The 20460-nt window shown below is 32.0% G+C and overlaps 1 protein-coding gene across 3 annotated transcripts in view; it reads right to left on the reverse strand.

Moving 5' to 3' along the window:
* The window catches only part of pcm (5'-3' exoribonuclease pacman), a 188186-nt gene that overhangs the window by 98486 nt on the left and 69240 nt on the right, over positions 1-20460 (reverse strand). For all 3 annotated transcript variants that reach the window (XM_075355315.1, XM_075355316.1, XM_075355314.1), the window contains exons 10-14: positions 19788-20006; positions 12156-12303; positions 10979-11090; positions 3179-3357; positions 1006-1175 (exon numbers count right to left, since the gene is read on the reverse strand). In XM_075355315.1, the coding sequence (XP_075211430.1) occupies positions 1006-1175; positions 3179-3357; positions 10979-11090; positions 12156-12303; positions 19788-20006 (828 nt within the window). The remainder of the gene's footprint in view (positions 1-1005; positions 1176-3178; positions 3358-10978; positions 11091-12155; positions 12304-19787; positions 20007-20460) is intronic.

The raw sequence follows: 20460 nt of genomic DNA on the forward strand, positions 1-20460 counted from the left end.
AAAAAGGATTTAGAAGAAACAATGAATGGCATAGATGAAGTCCTACGCAAGAACTATCGCATGAAAATAAACAAGTACAAAACAAAAGTAATGAAATGTAGTAGAAATAACAAAGATGGACCACTGAATGTGAAAATAGGAGGAGAAAATATTATGGAGGTAGAAGAATTTTGTTATTTGGGAAGTAGAATTACTAATGATGGATGAAGCAGGAGCGATATAAAATGCCAAATAGCACAAGCTAAACGAGCCATCAGTCAGAAATATAATTTGTTTACATTAAATATTAATTTACATCTCAGGAAAAAATTTCTGAAAGTATATGTTTGGAGTGTCGCTTTATATGAAAGTGAAGCTTGCACAATCGGAGTATCTGAGAAGAAAAGATTAGAAGCTTTTGAAATGTGGTGCTATAGGAGAATGTTAAGAATCAGATGGGTGGATAAAGTGACAAATGAAGAGGTATTGCGGCAAATAGATGAAGAAAGAAGCATTTGGAAAAATATAGTTAAAAGAAGAAACAGACTTATAGGCCACATACTAAGGCATCCTGGAATAGTCGCTTTAATATTGGAGGGACAGGTAGAAGGAAAAAATTGTGTAGGCAGGCCACGTTTGGAATATGTAAAACAAATTGTTAGTGATGTAGGATGTAGAGGGTATACTGAAATAAAACAACTAGCAGTAGATAGGGAATCTTGGAGAGCTGCATCAAACCAGTCAAATGACTGAAGACAAAAAAAAACAAAATACATCCTAATAACCACAAAACTTGAACAATACAACTCCAATAATATTTTCAAAAACATTAACAATATTAAATAACATTACCTCATATCAAAATATTGCCTATAATTGAGAGACAGAAGGGGGGTATAGGATTGGGTGACAAAATGTTTAAGAAATGGTGACCGACTCATGAAAGAACTAAGAAATTTTATAAAAGGACAGATCTTGTTGTAAGACAGTATAATGTCAAAATAAGATAGCTTAAAATTAACTTACTTTGCTTCCTGGAGATGTGGCCAATTTACAAAAACAACTTTGTCAAGTAATTTTTCAGAAATTTCAGTCAAATCTCCAGTTAAATCGGAATTCTCTTTTAATTTTAAAATCATGTTGTCACCTCTACTTGCATTATCAAATACTTTTACTTTAGCTTTCTTTAATTTAGCCTGAAATTAAAAATAATGTATAATATAAAGAATTAAACCAATAACCATACAGTTCAGATTCATTAACAAAAAAAAAGTCTCATCAATGATGATTGCTAACATTAATAACTACTAATAGTCCCGTAGTAAATTAACCCTTCTCTGTATGAATCAAATTCATTACATAAGTAAGAAGTGTACGAACATCCATCCAGACAGAATATATTGAACAAGACTGTTTAATTACCTAATAGGCTTTACAAAAAATAATCCTAAAACTAAAATAATGCATATCTGGTGGTGAGCTTTGAATTTTATGCTTTAAATGAATCATACTTATTTCAACACTTCAAATGAAAAACAAAAAAAGCTTAGATAAGTTAGTTGAAAGTTAGATAATAATCAGATTTGAAAATCAGGTAAAAAAAAAACAAATAAAAAGATAAATAATAAAATTCTAAATAATTATCAACTTTTTTTTAACTTTGAAAAAACATTAACTTTAATTAATTTGAGAAATCTTAACTTGAAATCTCTGTAAGTAATTTTGATTAAAAAATCATAATGGAGATTTAGGTTCTGGAATGCTTTTCATAACAGGAAAAGAAATATGCATAGGAGCAGTATCATATGTTTGTTAAAAGTTGATATAAACTAATTCTTTTTAATTAACCACTTCAAAGACTAAACTATGAAAACTTTTCACTGAAAATATTTAAGAATAAATTTAAATGATGCAATGAATACACTGAACATACTTTGATATTTCAATTTCCATTATGTACAACATATTCAGTGTTTTTTATTCAATATACAACCTCATAGCCATCACGGCTTCGTATAAATTTTAAATGAAGATTACAAAAATTTCAGTTTCAAAACAAACCAATTACTATATTATATAGATTTTTATAAATTTAAAATAAAAGACTTTTATTTAATTTTTGGAGTTAATGCAAAATAAAATACAGTTTTGTTTCCATGAACTTTAGGCAAGTATAGGAGTGTAAAATATGTATATAGTTAAGCTATGTAAGCAAAGATTAAAAAAATACATATATTTAACTAATGAGATTAGAATGATCTACTAGAGTTCTACTTAATGCACATATCTTGAGTATAGTGAACTGTTAGAAAATCTTGAGAATACAGTGGGTATATAGTTTTTAAGTTTTCTGAAATAGGTGTAATCTCATAATAACAAGTTACATGATTTCATCATCTGTTTATCCACTTAAAACCCACTAAATATAATACAGTGAGATATCATTTTTAAACATTCAAAGATATACTTTATGATTAAAGGTTTTTTGATAAAAAATGAGGCATATATTTTGACTGATACAGAATTATTAGCTAATCACAGAAAGTAGAGCGACATGCAGGAAAAAATTTGTAAAGGAAAAAACACTGAAAATGATGCCATTACCAAAACTTTCCAACAGTTCACTATACTAAAGATATGTGCAGTCAGTCATGTGTAAGTCAGTGTTTCGAAACCTGTGAGTTGTGTCCCCTAGGGGACGTGATAACACTAATTGGGGTGCAAGCATATCAAAAAGAAAATATTATTAAAAAAAATTATTAATTTACTGAAAGAAAAGCAAAATAAAATACATTCTGACATAATAAATAATAAAATACACATTTACACTGATATAATACACTTATAAATAGGACTGTATCAGTGTTGCCAAATATCAATAAATTTACTTTTCCTTAGTAATTTGTAAGGTTTGTAATTAAGGTCATAGTGTAGCTACTGAAAGGTTGAGAAACATTGCATTAAGTAGTACTCTAGCAGATCATTCCACCCCCAACAGTTATATAAATATATATATATTTTAATTTGTGCTTTCATACCTGAAGTACGTGTCTATTTTGCATTTCCATACTTGCCTAAAGTTTATATAAAAAAAACTTTTTATTTTACATTAACTCCAACCACTTAAAAAGTAAATAAGAATATATTCATTTAAATTTATCAAAATCTTTAACTAAAAAAAAGAAATTTTTCTACTTACAGTAAATTTCAGATGTTTGAATGTAGGAAATCCAGGAAAAAATACATCTAATTTTACACCAGGACATAGACCTTTAACCAATTTACTCACTTCGACAACTATATCTTCACGGTTTACATGTTCTTCCTTAGCATAACATTTGCTTAAGGTTGGAAAATACTCTGGTGCTTCACAAACTCCTGTAGAAAAAAAAAATAAATGAAAAAAAGATAAATTCATTAATAATATAAACTGGAATTGCATTAAAAAAAATTTCCCAGCTGTTTTTACTTATTGGTAAAAATATGACCCCTTAAATTTTTAATTTCTCAATTTCCAGGCAACCTAATATAATATGGCTAACTTCCCCTAAACAAATTTAACTGCAAAGACAAGCATTAAGATTAATATCAGGAGATGTTAAACTATTCCTTCAGCAACTACTGATGGCACATTTCATTTTCTGTGTACTATGCAATGTTATGGCAAATGCTCAGAATGAAACTTCCACATAACACTTGGAGGTATACGAAGATATGTTACTGAAAATAGAAGCTGCATTTTGTTTTCATCACGTAAAAAGTTTAGTCAGTACTAAATAAGAGAATTTAACAATCAAAGATTAAGAGATGTCAAGAGATTATAGGAATGGAAAAATCTGTTTCAGCACTCAGAAAATTCTGAGATCTGTTAGTCTAACTCTTTCAATGAAGTCTATGGTTGCATTATTTATTAGCCACCATGATTGTCTGGCTGAACAATACAATCAGTTGAAAACCATTCAATTAATTAACTATATGTTATTTTATTTCTTTATGATTTTCACACACACAATTACAAACAAAAACACAATCACCTATTTTACTTTTAATCATAATAATATTAATAATAATAATAAATAGAAAATTCAATAAAACAATTTCTGCAATATAACATAAAATGTGTAACCTGTATGAAAATTTAAGTACCCTCAGTAGAAAAATTCCTGTTGAGTGTTACATTACAATAACATTTTATAAAGTGAAACAGAAATTGTTGAGATACTCTGCCAGCAAGTTAATATAATAATATACAAATATTACAATCCTAGAATAGTAATTTCTTTTTAAAATTTCTAATTAAATTAAAACAATAAATTTTCACATTCATTGATTTCTAGTAAGTATACAAATAACAAAGCATTATATTTTGAGTTTCTTGATTCCTTTATATTATTAGATAACAAATTTTACACCTTCAGGGCCACTAATAAATAAAAATGTTTATATAGTTCCAATATAGGCAGAGGTAGGTAACACAAATTTATAATTTCTACTTTAATTTCTGTTGATACGTGTGCATTATTCTATACAAATCACACCTTTTGTAAAAGATTTTTAGGACTAAAAATATACAAATACCGGCAAATGCTACATTTTTTAAAAAGTAGAAAAGAAATCATTCTAATTACACATTTTTGTGCTATAAATGACTTTATATTAGAATAATACGAGGGTTATTTTTTTTCAAGGTCCGATTGGTCACAAAATTAAAACCACAGTGAAAATAAAAAATTTTTTATTTGTAACAAGTACTTACATAGTTACACTATTTCTCTACATAGACGCCACTCTGATTTAGACATTTGTCGTAGCATGTTACCAACTTTCCAATACCCTCATCATAGAACAGAGCCGCCCATGTTTTCAGCCATGCTTCTACGCTGATATGCAGCTCGATGTCTGTACCAAAATGTTGTCCTCCTAGCCAGCATTTTATGTGAGCAAAGAGGTGAAATCCAGGCTGTATGGTGGGTGATGAAACACTTCCCCACGAAAACGCTGCAGGAGCTTCTTTGTTACAGCTGCAGTGTGCGGCCGAGCATTGTCATGTAGAAAGACAATGCCTGATGACAACATTCCTCTCCACTTATTCTGAATTGCCCTTCGTAGAAGTTGAAGAGTCACGCAGTATGAAGCTGCATTGATGGTCGTGCCACGTTCCATGAATTCCACCAAGAGAACTCCATTCCGGTCCCAGAACACTGTACTGTCTATGGCTACTGTAGCCATACATTTTCTGTTGGAGAAGGTTCGCTTGAACTTCTTTGGTTTACTGGGAGAATGAGAATGCATCTACTGTTTGGATTGTTCTTTTGTTTCTTCAGTTTCGAAATGGACCCATGTCTCATCCCCTGTGACAATTTTGTTCAAAAAGTCTTCTCCCTTCATTGTGGTAGCGCTGGAGAAACGTTTGGAAGGAGTCCATTTACATTGTTTTGTGATGGTCGGACAGCATCTTGGGAACCCATCTCGCACGCAGTTTGCAGTACTGAAGTCTCTCACTCACTATAGTGTAGAGACCTTACCTTGAAATTTCAGGAAACTAATCACTCAATACAGAAATTGTGAACCAACGATTTTTTCAAATTGCCTCATCCACTCGCTCAACGAGATCATCGATTGACACTCGCTTCCTTCCCTGACCGCCTGTATCATGAACATCTGCACGTCCTGCTTTAAAGTTCCTGCACCATTGTCGCACTTTGCTGTCACTCATTGAAGTTTCACTGTACACATTACTTATTCGTCTATGAATTTCAGCTGCATTACACCCCTCAGCCTGAAGAAATCAAATTACCGCACGCACTTCACACTTGGCGAGAGATGCTATTGTTGTAGACATGTTTACGTGCTAGCTGCATGTTCAGAACTAAACGAAGTGACGCGGCGTGATTGAAGGCCATACTAGAGACGCTACGCAACACATATGCGCAAAGGTTCATCCGATTTTTGAGTGGATTTTTATTTCGTGACGATCGAACCTTGAAAAAATAACCCTCATATATACCTCCGCAACTAGTTATACCATACATTAATCTCAATTCTATCAAGGAGTAATAAAACATCTTTAGTAACTTTTGTACAAAAATTCTTTAAGAAATAAAATTTAGCTACACTTAATCTGATTTATTTTTTATCTTATTTATATCCACGACAGATTCACATCTGAAATTACTCCCAGATACTTTACTGTATTTATTTGTGGTATAGTTTGGCATGTACACTTTATGTTTGTATTACAGTTTAAATTGTGATATTTTATGCTGTAATTTTATTTGCAAGACAATTTAATTGAAAAATTATAGAATTTATCTTCATGAAGCCAATTTTGATTAACCACCACCTAATTCTTATAGTCTTCTTCAATATTTTTCTTTATTTTGTACAAACTTTCAGCTTCATAATTTAATGCTGTGTCATCTGCAAATGTTGTCACTCTACCATTAAATTTTCTGCTACATAAATCATTTATATATATATAAAATACTATATATTTATTATATATATAATAAATAAAATAGTTCCAAATATATAACCCTGAGAGATACTGAACTTAACAGTACCTTGAGAACTCATTTATTCTCCTAATTTGATCTGTTGAGATCTTCCCCTCAAATCTGTCTTGAACCATTTATTGCACTGACCTCTTATTCCAGCTTTCCATAATATGTCAAGCAAAATATTATGATAAACATCAAATCCAAGCTTATCAAATCCAGGCTTATTCAAATCCAAGCACAAACCTGCTACTTGCTGACCTTTGTTTTTACCTTTTATTATATTGGACATAAAATTCAAAAGGGTATCTTCAGTTTTTTCCTCTGAGAAAACTATGAGAGGTTATCTCTAAAGTAAAGACCGTTTCATTGTAAAAAAATTTATTCTGAAAACTTTATACATATTTTTTGTTTCTCAAACTATATATCTTATACTACTTCTCTATAAATTGCCAGATGAATTAAGACAATTAACTTAACGATACAACAGCTTCAATATACTCTCATCATATTCTTTTGCCGCCAGTCCATTTAGCCACTGATTAACAGCATTTTCAAATTCATCATCACCCACGAATTGCTTACTACTCAAAAGTTCTTTCAATTTCCCAAACAGATGGTAATCAGAAGGGGCTAATTCTGTACTATATGGTGGCTGATTGTAAATTTACCATCCACATGTTCTCTAAATTACATGTCGGACCCGCAACATGTGGACGTGCATTATCGTGCAGCAGGATGACGCTGTCAGTCAGCTGCCCACGTCGCCGATTTTGAATGGCGCGCTGTAAATTACGTAGTTTTGCAGTGGCTTCTGCATTTATAATTGTTCAAAATGGCATGAAATCAATCAGCAGTATGCCAAACCGATCCCAAAAGACTGTGGCCATCAGTTTGCATCCAAATGGCTGTGGCTTGACCTTTGTCAGTCTGGTTAGTGATTGAGGATGACACCATTCACTTGGCTGCCGTTTTCTCTCTGGCATGTAATATGAAATTAATGTTTCATCTCCAGTAAAAATTGAATTAAGGAACTCATCACCTTTTTCTGTCTAGCGCATCAAAAATTCCAAATCCAGATCCCATTCGGATTTTTTTGTGACATTCCTTAAAGACATGCAGCACCCAACATGCGCAAACCTTTCTTAAGCCTAAACAGTCATGAACAATGCGACCAGTAACAGCTTTTGAAACATCAAGAAAACGAAAGGCCAGTTTGAAAATTGTTGAGAGACTATATTTTCTGATTTTATCATCGATATGTTTCAACAAGTCCTCAGTGATTATCAAGGGCCTCTCCCAATGTTCTTCATCATGCGTATTAATTCAGTTATTTCTAAACCTTTCACACCATTTTCAGACATTTCTTTCATTTATTACATTATCACTGTACAAAGCAACCAACTGCTTATGAATTTCAGCCGGCTTAACGTTTTGCTGGTTTAAAAAACATATGACTCCACATATTTCAGTGAGCAGGAACGTCGATTTTCCTATTCATTTTATAACATAATCAAAGACACTACAATGCGACAACTTACAGACAACAATGCAGAGTGTAATTACTAGCATGCCATGAACGACACAGGTTCACCAACCTTAAGGAGAGAAATTTCCCAGTAGTCTTTACTTTAGAGATATCCCTCGTATATTGATTTTTTTACTGAAAAATTTTCTTTTTTCAAGGAAATTAATCTAATTTTTAATATTTTTTTCTAAAATTTTTGAGACCAAAGCTAACAATGATATAGGTTTGCAATTATTAATAATTTTAAAAATTATTAATTTAAGAGTGGTCTATCACCACTCTTAATAAAGATAAAACAACAGATTTCTTAATTATAGAGGAGAATTTACCTTCTACCTACTTTAATTTACCTACTCAAATAAAACAAATTAGTTAACATTAATAATGGTATCACTAACTTCTTTTATTATATTAATCCCTATTCTATCTACTCCCATTGACTTATTTTTCATGCTTTTAATAATACTAATTATTTTCTCATTACTTGTATGTTTCATATAAAAATGACTTGTAAGGTTCTTCGGAGAAAAAATACTTTTTAAATTTATTATCAGAGGGCATGTGTCACTTGCTTCTATTTTTTCTTAATCTCCTTCACTGTAATTAAAAACTAATAAGTTCCACAATTAAGCTTTTGTCTCATAACCTCATCATCAGTAAGTTTTAAAGATATCATTTTGTGGCTATTCATAATAAATTATATATGCACATCCATTGTTCTGAATTACTTTTGGATCTCCAAGTAAGATCACTAACATATTTATTAGTGATTTTACTTAATATAATTTCTAAATCAATTTTTAATTTATCTTTATATTTTACATAATATTTTTTTGATATTTATACTATATCGATGCTGTTTTGTCTTTTTATACAATATATTTCTTTTTCCAATTCTACATATCAGATTAACATTTATCCATGGCTTTAAGGGATTATATCTATTTTTACATGTATATGTGTGTTTTTTTACTAAATTTAAACACTCGAAGAAGACATTTAAAAAAAAGTTAAATGCATATTGTCCACATCTTCTGATCTGAAGACATTACTGCAATTTATAGAATAAAGTTTTTTTTTTAGTTTATCAATATTCATTTAAACTTTACTAATGTTATCCTTAATTTTATTATTTGTTAGACAAAAATTATTAAATATTACTCTAATCAATGAATGATTTGTAATGTCTTTTATCAAGAATTTCCAAATCATAATTTTGACAACCTAATGGTCTCCTTATTCTGATAGCAATATAGTCTATAAATATAACAGATATAAGCCTCATTATAAAATTAAAACCATGACCTTGCAATAGATGTAGATATTTATCTGTTATTGGATCATCAATTATACTATTTATATTACCAGCAAATATCACATTCACATTTTTAATTGCTTGAAAATTATTCTCTAATTTCTGTAGATAGATATCTTTTGATACCAAATTAAATCTGTTGAAAGCAATAACGTTAAACTTAAAATTAATTTGCTTAATTTCAATTTGAATACATCTGCAGATTTAAAATTTATTTTAGAATAATCAATACAATGTAGGCCTATTCCTTTTTAATATACACAATAACACCATCTGCTCGATATATTATTATGTGGTAAAAGATGATGAATTGAGTGAAAAAACTATTAAAACCTGCAAAACCCTGCTACATGAAACAGAACTAACATCCAAACATTAGAATTTTACTAATAAAACTTCTACTTTTTAATAAGTGAATTTAATTTAGTGAACTTCATTTACTAATTAAACGTCTACCTTAATTAGTAAAATTTTTTTTCATTTACTAATTATTTAACATCAACTATACCTTATTGGAAGACAATAACAATGTTTTGAAGTTTCCTGAGTCAAACAATTTTAAAATCACCATTAAAAAATTATTGACCATGTTTACGCATGTGAGTTTGATGTCTATTAAGTTAATTTTCACAAACAGTTTAACCTAAAATCATGGAATTTTTACAGTTGCTTTTGTATTATATAGTTTAAATCTACTAAATTAAAAAGAAAAAACTGAATATGAAAATTGAGGGAGATCTTGAAGAAATAACAAAAGGAAGATGGAATTAATAAAAATTTTTTGACTACTTTTTAGCTATCAAACTATAATGTATCATCAAAAGCATTACTACAATAACACCATCAATAAATTGATTATTTTTACATTTACTAATTCTAGAAATCATTTCAGAAAATTTTTAATTTTACTTTAATGAGGAAATAAATACCATTCAACAAAGAAAAGTAGGAAGTCTGCCACCTCCAGCCAGAATGAAGCATCTTAGCCGTTTCATGCAGAAAGTGCTGGGTTCCTGGACTGAATTATCTAAAAATGTTGAGTTTAGAGGTCCTTCACTCTATCTACTTTCATAAAAAAGGTATTTTCCTAATTAGGTCTGGTGTAATCATTTCATTTTGAGATTGTGTCAGCATAGTACAGAGAAAGTTCTTTTGGAGCAAGAGTTGACAGTTATATAATGCTATGACCTCCATGATAATGTCTCCAGACCACCATCTTGCTGTTAGGTTCTAATTAACAACATGTTCTGACTTAACAATCTAGAAATGTATCAAGGTGCAGTTATAAGGAACACAGATACCTACAAGCCCAATTCTACATGCACATAAATCCATCTTCTTAACTTTTGTTAACATAACCTTACACCAGCTCAAATTTTGAGAAATCTACATCAACAATGTTTTTCTTCAGTAGTCAAGAACAAGGCTAGTTTTCTTTGTCTTATTAATAAACAGAAAAGGAAATTTAATGCACTTTTATGTACTATTCTATATTAATCAGATATTATGTTAAATATTTCCTATTATTCTCTTTAAAAGAACCCCTTAAGGAAATAAAAATATAATAATAGCAAATCTTAAATTTGACTCTTGATTAATACACTTTTCATAATGTACATGTTTTCATAACTAATACACTATATAATAAAAATTAATTACCTTGATTTTCAGGTGTGTACTTATACACTAGCATCGGTCCATGACAGTTTCTTCTCTTTTCTTCATCAGTCAAACGATCATATTTTGTAGCCATGGCACTTAATAAGCTGTCCTGTAAAATAAATACTAATGATATAGATTTTAAACAGTAACTAAAAACAGATTAATATATCAGGTTGTCTAAAATGTACTGAGCATTTGGAGGTCAAAATTGAGAAAATATTTACTGTTATTGAAAAGTAACATTATGAGACCATATATGCACCATTTTTTTTTATGAGCTTCTGTAATTTTTCTTGCATCACCATAATTCTGATGCTACAGAGCCTTTATGATTTCTGATCAAAATATTATGACATGTGGATTTCACAGGCTTCTTTTGAAACTAACTTAACACATTCAGGGTGTTCTGCAGGGATCGAAACAAATAATAGTCTGATCGTGCTAGTTCATTAAAATGCATTAAAACCTCCCAGTAAAGTTCTCACAATTTCTGATGGGTCATTGAAGATGTATGCAATCTGGTGTTATCAATGTGGTATACGATACTCTTTCTGTTGACCAATTCAGGCAGTTTATTTTAAATTGCTAGGTGCAATCACGCTAATTGTTGACAGTACAGGTCTGAGCCTATTAATCTGCCTAGTGGCAGCAGCTCATGTTGCATAATGTCCTCCCATTTCCACTAAACACACAGTGTATGATGTCCTTTCTGGGAGTCAGTGTGGGCTTTGCCACACACTGTGGTGCTTCTCCTTGCTTTGACCACGATATTTTTGCACACTGTTGACATAGGTTATCCACTTTTCATCAATTATGATCAACCACTTCAGAAATGACCATGTTTTGTTATGAGTTTATTAAACAGTAGTAAACTGACAGGAACGTCGCTCATGGCATTTGCATCGATGGCATCCTGGCCAAGACAGACTGGAATATGTCAAAAGCCGTGGTTTTGAAGATGACCTTTGGTAAAGGCTAGTGGCTAAAGCCTTTGATAAGGGCTAGTAATGGAGGGGGTGGCTGAGGGTGGTGTCTTCCCACTACCGAGGGGGGGGGGGTTCATGATGTAGAGGCTACTTATTTTGTGGAACTGCTGCTAACAGTGGATAGTTGAAAAGAGCCTTTGGAATAAAGACTCAAAAAAGGATACAGTTTACATATTACTATTACTTACTTCATTAATGAATGGTATTAAAACGAGTGCTTCCCATTCATGTTTTTTACCATTCATATCAGTCTTAAAATCAGTCGGATAAAAATCAATGATAGGTGAATCTTCATTAACCATCAATTCTTGAAATGGCTCTGGCAACAATTTTTTGCTGTAACAAAAAAAAAATTAGAAGAATACCAGTCATTGTTGTGTAGGTAAGAATCATGGTAAATAAGATCTTTTTATATTCTTACTTTTTAAAATAATTGTCTCTTACCAAATTTTTCACACCTTAAAAATGGTTTAATATTTTAATGTCTTTAATCAAAAGTGACATCATTATGTAGTTAAATCAGTCATATGGAAACTGTACCTTTTTATTTTAGTGATCAATAGTAAACAGTTTATTAAATTTGGCTTTGGCCTTAACATTATATAACAAACAGATAATGAAAGTGTAATGCAGAACTGATAATATTTAGTCAAAATAATGTAAAACTAAACCTGAAACACAATATAGATGATTCAACCATTTTATGCACATAAATAAGTTTAAGAACTAAAAACAAGAAATTAAACAATTTAGAAATGAATTGTTTTTATCTCCATTAAATCTCTACCTTATGAGGAAGAAACAGCACATGTAATGCCAAATTTAATAAAATTTATATGAATTTAAAAATTATTCCGATTTTTAAAAAAAAACTATAATGATTGTCATTTTTAAATGACAAATGTTCTAAGACCAAATTCACTGGAAAACAAATGCATTTTGTAGCATTCCATAGAATGCAACAATTTTTTTTGTTTTTTTCTTTTTTTTCGAATGATTAGATCTGGTGTAATGATAATAGTTAATTGTAATGAATTAATTTGAACCCAAAGGGTGATATCATACAATCATACAATTAACACCACAACCATATTGTTCCAGACTAAACTGTAAAAAGATCTTTCTTCAACTTTTAGATGAAATTAAACAAAATTTTAATTGAGCACCAGTTTTAATGAAAAAATTGGATCCTGAACTGTTCTACATGCATAAAATCATGATTATACTAGTCTATCATGGCCTTAAAACAAGGTATAATGTTTTCTTTTTCCAGTACACATATTCTCATGGGATACATTTGTAGTAAAAGCTTGTTTCATTGATAGTAGATATCAAATGAGCTAGGCCTTTTTCTATTACTTTAGCTAATAGTAGGGCAGTCTTTAACAATTGAAACATCTGTGCCTGTACTTCATCTACCATTTTTTTTAAATGATCAAACCACTCTCTACTTATTCACTTAATCACTGTTGCTTTAACATTTGAAGTATTGATAATGCCTTAACAGAAATTGTTGCAGGACACATAAGAAAACAGTCACATGTCTTGACTGACTGTTACATGAAACAGTCTATCTATTTCACTAACATTTGTTTTCTAATTTTGGAATAAGACTTTCATGCGTTCTCATTTTCTGGTGTACAAAATTATCATAAAAGTATGCATAAGGCAGAATAAAATTAAAAAATTAAATAACAGTAACAAAAAACAAATAAAATTAATAATTAAAACACACAATATCACAGATGAAAACATTTCTCATAGAATACAGTATAAATGTAAAGTAATTGACCCTGTAGGGGAAGACACCCACCAAGTGATAGTTGCAGTCGCCACGCCATCCCTAACCCTTATGGGCTTTACCAGAGAAATTGTACATTACACATCTGCTACTGTTAAAAGTATAAGGCGTTGAGCCCAATAACATGTCTCGATATCTGTTAAGCTTTAGCCTATTCGCCCAAACAGGTGCCACATATAGCATAATTACCTTGCAGATGCTCTTATACAGGGTACTCATGGCCTTACAATTAAGACCCCAATCAAGATTGACCATATGCCAAATATCAAAGAAGGCACTACAGGCCTTCTCTGAGACGTATTGAAGGTGCTTCTTGAATTGCATTTTTTCATCAAGAAACATCTCAAGGTACTTTTGAGCCTGAACGTATTTTATGCACTGGCCTGCCAACAAAACACGAACCTGCCACCTCACTGCCAAATGGCTTTTGAGGAGCATCATAGTGGTTTCACCGGGTTGAAAGTCATCTTATGTTGATGACCCCACAGCTCAAGCATTCTGCAAGCCGAGTGGGTCAGAACTCAAACTCCCTCCACGAGCATCCTTTGACCAGCAGGAGCCCATCATCAGCATAAGCCACAACGCGACACCTGCTGGGCAACCTCAGCCACAGAAGAGAATCAGATTCCACCACCTACAACAAAGGACCGAACATGCTGCCTTGGGGACACCCCTTGGACAGTGCCTTGCCTACCTCTTGGAGCAGCACATCCTGATCGCTTAAGTAACTTTGCATTACCTGCAATTCACTCACAGTGCATTCTCTTTTTTGCAGTTGATAAATGGCCAACGGCAACCACAAATTGTTAAACACCCCTGAAATGTCTAGGAAAATTTCAAGCACATATTCCATCTTACTGGTCGTCATCACACAAAGTATGTTCGCAGTACCTTTTCCGGGACAAACCAAATACTGGTTCTCCATCAGTAAGCCTCACAAGGTTAACCTCTCATTTATGCAAAGGTACAGAAGCTTTAGTTAGTAACATAAAGGTAGTAACATAAACAGCCTATATGACGAACTAACAGTGGGATACTTGTAGCCACATTTAAACAATTTCCCTTTTTCCAACAAACCAGGAAGCATCCCCCAAACAATTTATTATAAATACGCATGATAATTCTCATGATTACCCGTACCGAGTAAACAAGGAAGGAGCTCTCCTACCTAAACTACAGATGGCTTAATGCACTTCGGCCTCAATAATCTCCAAGGACAATGCTCCACTACAAAAATGAGCAACCTCACGTTACACCACAAATGGTATGCGGTCTCCCCAGCTTCGTCAAGCAGTAAATCGTCAAGTAATTTGTGTAACTCCAGAAGTATCTGAAACCACACCAAACCTGGTTGGGAGAGTAGAAAGAAGATTGTCCTTCCTTCGTTTATGTCCCAAAACCCTATATACGACTCCCCAGGGATCCTTGTTCCCCTATGTAAAATGACTATGGCCATATACTAATGGAGAAATAAATGACAAATAACAATAACGGAAATCTAAATTAAAACAAAAGAATTACCATCTGACATACACTAAATAGCATAACATAAAAATAAAAAAAATGCATTACAGTTATTATTAAATATTTAAATACAAATGCATGGCCTGAAAAAACAGCAAGACATTTGATAACATCATCATGTTTCCTAAAATAAATTTAAATTTCTGACGCAGTGCCATACAGCAGACATAGTCCAGAAGGAGGTGGCATACAGTTAGTCGGTATCCACAGTGAACACAAGCAGGTGGAGTGCTCTAGAGTTGAGATGTCCATGAGTGAGTTTAGTGTGCCCTATTCATAAAAGGTAAATAATCACCTCCTCTTGACAGTTATTCCTGCATGAAGAACTCCATAGTGTCATAGTGTTCTTAACTGAGTAAAGTTTACTGTTGATGGTAACATTACGTTTTCATTGCCATTCATCATAAATCACTCTTTTCAGAAATCAGACATCATCATCCAAAACAATGAAAAATTGACAAGATCATCCAAATAGTGAAAGCAGGCTACAAAATAAGCCTCTTTTACTGCAATATCAGCATGCTCATTACCTGAGATTTCGATATGGCTGGGGACCGAGCAGAAACTCACACTTGTGTTACTCAGAGTCATTCCTGAAATAACAGACTGAATCTCATGGACAATAGTATGTAGATTACATATCACTAATTGTCTGCTAGGCACTCACGGAATCTGAACAGACAAGTACATGTCGAAATATTGGGCTAATTATATTTAAGGCCCTATTAATAGCCTACAGCTCCATGACGAAAGCACTGATGATGCTGGGAAGGCCAAACATGTATGTTCTATTGCCAACCACAAAAGCACAATGAACAGAATTATCATATGTTTGAATTAATCTGGATAAACCAATGATTCTCAGCCTTTTTAAATCTATGACCTCTAAAAATTAAAAAAAATATATAATAATATTTCATAACCCTCCAATCCTAACCCAATGAAACCTTGTTAAAACTATTTAGCTGCGTTGACAGCGGCAGGTATGAACAAACGTGTATAGTGTACAAACATGAACAATTTACAGGTTCCAACTTGATGTGAATGTGCTCCTTCTAATTGATCTGCTTGCTTAACATTCGTTGTGAGAACATCACGTTTGAACAAGCAATATAAAATTTAAAAAGGAACTGCAGAACAGTTTAGTTTTGAATGTGAAGAGTGCATCTGGAGCCTTTATTTAAGTTTTTAAAAGCGTAGTTACATTGCACATAATAATTATTATTGAGGTTTCAGTGTTTTAGTGTGTGGTCTAATGGTATAACCATTTGTGAAAATTTTGTTGCAGATGCTAAGTTACCAGTTGAGATTCATGACCAGCTCATCGAAACGTTTGCCAATAAAACGTTACAACTACAATTCACATCTGATGATTTAAATGTGTTTTGCTTGCTCGTTGAAGTGAAAATAGAAATTTAGTCACAAAAGCTATAAATCTCTTTTGCCATCTTACCTCTGTGAAAAGGGTTATTTGTCTATAGTTGCACTAAAAACTAAATATAGGAATCGTCTTTTATGATTTGATAAAATCTCCTTTTGTGTGTTTCTAACATAGATGCACTAATGGAGAAACTTTTAAATTAAGAACAAATGCAAAGATCTCATTAATTTATTTTCTTTACATGTGTACTACTTATAAATGTAAGTAAAATCTTTATAATAAATGATTTTTTCCTCATAAAATGATTTCATTATTGTTTGTGTATAAAGTTGTAGGCTAATTTCATGAACCGTCAGGGTGAGAAACGCTGTTATGGACTATAGCACCTGAATTCTTGTAATTAAAAATATTATAAAACTCTTGTTGCAAGAGAACCAGATTCCTATATTGTTTAACAATATCAACAGAGACTAAAGCAATAATTTACGATTGAAAGCTAACAAGAGGGGTAATAACATTGAGTAATAGTGAGAACTGAAGGTAATGGTATATTTAAAAATAAGAAAAGGCACTGAGCTGTGATGCCTAGCAGGGCAGTAGATCTCAGGTCTTAATCGGTATCTGAAACCGATTAAGATGTGGGTTGGAGAACACACCATCAAAGGTAGGATGATTTTGTAGCACTTTAATGCGAGCTACATAGAAGCAATCATTTGGTGTCGCATCTATACCAAAGAGATGGTGGGTGCACTACTGCCCACTAGAAGACTTACCATGGGGCTTGAACGAAAAGCACCCGTAACAAGATGACAATTGAATAAATTACATCGAGCATCCAAAGAGCAGTGGCTTATGTAGACAAATAAGCCAAGCAGCCATAGTCCAAGCAGGAATGGACCAGTGCAACATCCTAGCAATCATTGATCAGCATCCTGAGTATTAGATAGTACTCTCACTATGACTAGCATTTTTAAACATTTTATTTTCAGCTCCTTTAAATGTGCTAGACATCAGTCACTGGTCAAACCACAATCCTAAAAACCTAACCTACCTGGATGGTTTAATTGGCTCACCTAATATTGAGAATAAATATGTTCCCTTAATCAGGGAAAACATGTTTTCTCTGGGGAAAAGGTGAAGCCAATTGTTTTACGCCATGATTCTAAATGAGTTATTGTGCTTTGGAGCAGTCTCTCGGCAGTAGCTAAATATCTAGACGCAATGTAAATTGAAAAATAAAGTTACAAACAATTGTTGAAAACAATCTACAAGTAATGAACAAATAATAGGTTTTTCCAAACAGTTTACTATAGTATTTATGGCCATGGCAAACAAGTTAATACTTAGAACACTTCTGCGTGGTTTACAAGTTTTCCAGTGTAAAATTGTCTGTTATCATTGTTCCAACTTGAAAGAATCATTACTGAGGAAACTCCTGATGAATACAACATTCCCTTACATACCCCATTCCTGCAGTGTATTTAGTAATCCTCTCCTCCAAAGCAAGTTGTATGCCTTTTGGATACTGAAAACTACAGCAATGAGGAATTGGTGAACTAGCAAGGTGTTTTGAATAACAGTTTCCAGCGACTACACAACTGATACATGATCTACCTTGGCGGAGACTACATTGCTCAGGGGCAATTAGGGCATTACTTTCAAGGTACCACATTAGAAAATGGTTTACCTTCCATTCCATCAACTTGCACAAAACTGGTCAAGACAAAAATATGATAACTTTAAGGGTGATTTGTCTTTACCAGGTTTCAGTATGGGAATCGCCAATTGCTTCTGACCAAGAAGCTGGAAAAACCTAGTCAGAAAACATTTTATTGTAAATAGAAAAAAGATGTGATAATGCAATATCTGGGAGGTGAAATAACATAATGAGCCTGATACAATGCTTCATTGTTATGAAATACAATGTTTGGAAATAAAATACAATAAAATATAAACGGTTAAACTAATGTTAAACTCAAAGGGCATACAATTGAAAAAAGGGAAGTTTTGAATTTTAGAATGTAATAAATGCATTTTAGAAAAAAGTCAAAAACATGTAAACATAGACAGTAATAAAATTGCCTTTTTCTTTCAGCAACTTGTCAATTACTTATTTTTAGTAAATTAAGAAGGTTGTTGCACCAAATAAATGTAAAACAGGAGGGGTCTACTACATTTATCTCAAATAAGAGGTAATTTGACAACTTGCATCAATCCCACTCCTTTAGTATACTTCTGTAAGCTAAGCCCTGATAGACTGAATTTCAGAATACTGTAATGCAGAAATTCAATTACAAGTATTTATTTCAATTCAAACAGTAAGACTGACATAATTTTTGTGAAAACTTTTTATAAAAAAAAATTCATCGTATGAATTTTTTTAAATTTATTTAAAAATAAATATTATTTTTTAAATAAATTTAAATTTTGGACCGTCCATCATGAGTGTGATGTTCTGGTGGTGGGGGCAGACACAAACTGTATGAGTCCTGGATGCAACAGCCAAGATATACCATTTTGAATGGAGGTCAAAACAGAAATCTGATCTTCCAATTTTTTCCTCAAGGTTTTCACTTTTAAAGGAGACATACAATTCATTTAAGTTTATCACAACAAGGCGCTTTTGCTTATACACTTTGACACCACCAACATGTGTGCTAATACAATCCTTTTTACCAGGAGATAGCCTGCTGCTATTATTGTCATCTTCATAAAATAACACAACTGTTTTAATTGTGTCGTTACTAATTCCTGTTTTATGTCTTTTACCTAACTCCAGTAGAATGCCTTGCTCATTAACTAATTTTTTAGGAAGTCTAAACAAACGGTCAGACACATTGAACTCTGATGTAATTTTAGATCTGGCCCAAGATTGGGGAAGTAAACTGATAATTTTAACACATTTTTCTTTAGTTTTAAAATAAGATCATCATATTCATGTGAAGAATAAAAATTAACACATCATTCTCTTTTGAATGACCGTACTTTATGGGTTAAAACTCCACAAATTGTAATAATCACATATATTTTTATTTCACATCATATAATAAATAATTAAATTAGTTTGAATACTATACCAATAATAATAATAAAAATAACAAGTATTATACCTACCTAGCAGCTGGTAAAACGGCTAACAATTGTTGAAATGGTAAAAATGGTTCTCCAAGTTCAAATTCTAAGACAATGTTTTTAAAATCAGTAATATCAGAAATAAAAGGTGCATAATGATGTGGGTAAAACCAAGACCATGAACAACAGCCATTGTAATAGTAATTTAAATTCCACTGAATTGCCCTTACATAGCCTTCAGCTTGCAAACGCAACACATCTCTGTTAAAATTAAATAAAAAATTATTAATCAAAATATAAAAGAAAGAAATAATTACATTTTATAAATAAAATAATTTGGTAGAAACTGAGCTTAGACACCAAAATTAAATCTGTCATCATTAAATAAACCTATGCATTTAAAATTCTATAACTGAACCGCTTCTCAGAAGTTTTAAAACAACAGGTGAAAGAGAAAAGTTAAAGAACTAAAGTTGTTTTTGTTATAAAAAAAAAATTACAATAATTTAAAACTAAATCAGCTAACGTACTCTAAGGTATGTTGAAACAACAAACACAAGTATAACACTTATACTTGTGTTTGTTACCCAATGCAATCCGATCTGGGTAACAATGGATGACATTGGGAGACCACTGCAAACAAGCTTTCGAGTCCATGTCGACCAATACAGTTGGAGAAAATGTCAATCAACCAATCCTGTTCAGAGTTATCCCA

The sequence above is a fragment of the Lycorma delicatula genome, chromosome 2 (genome assembly GCF_047948215.1).
Source record: "Lycorma delicatula isolate Av1 chromosome 2, ASM4794821v1, whole genome shotgun sequence".
In the NCBI taxonomy this organism is placed as follows: Eukaryota; Metazoa; Arthropoda; class Insecta; order Hemiptera; family Fulgoridae; genus Lycorma; species Lycorma delicatula.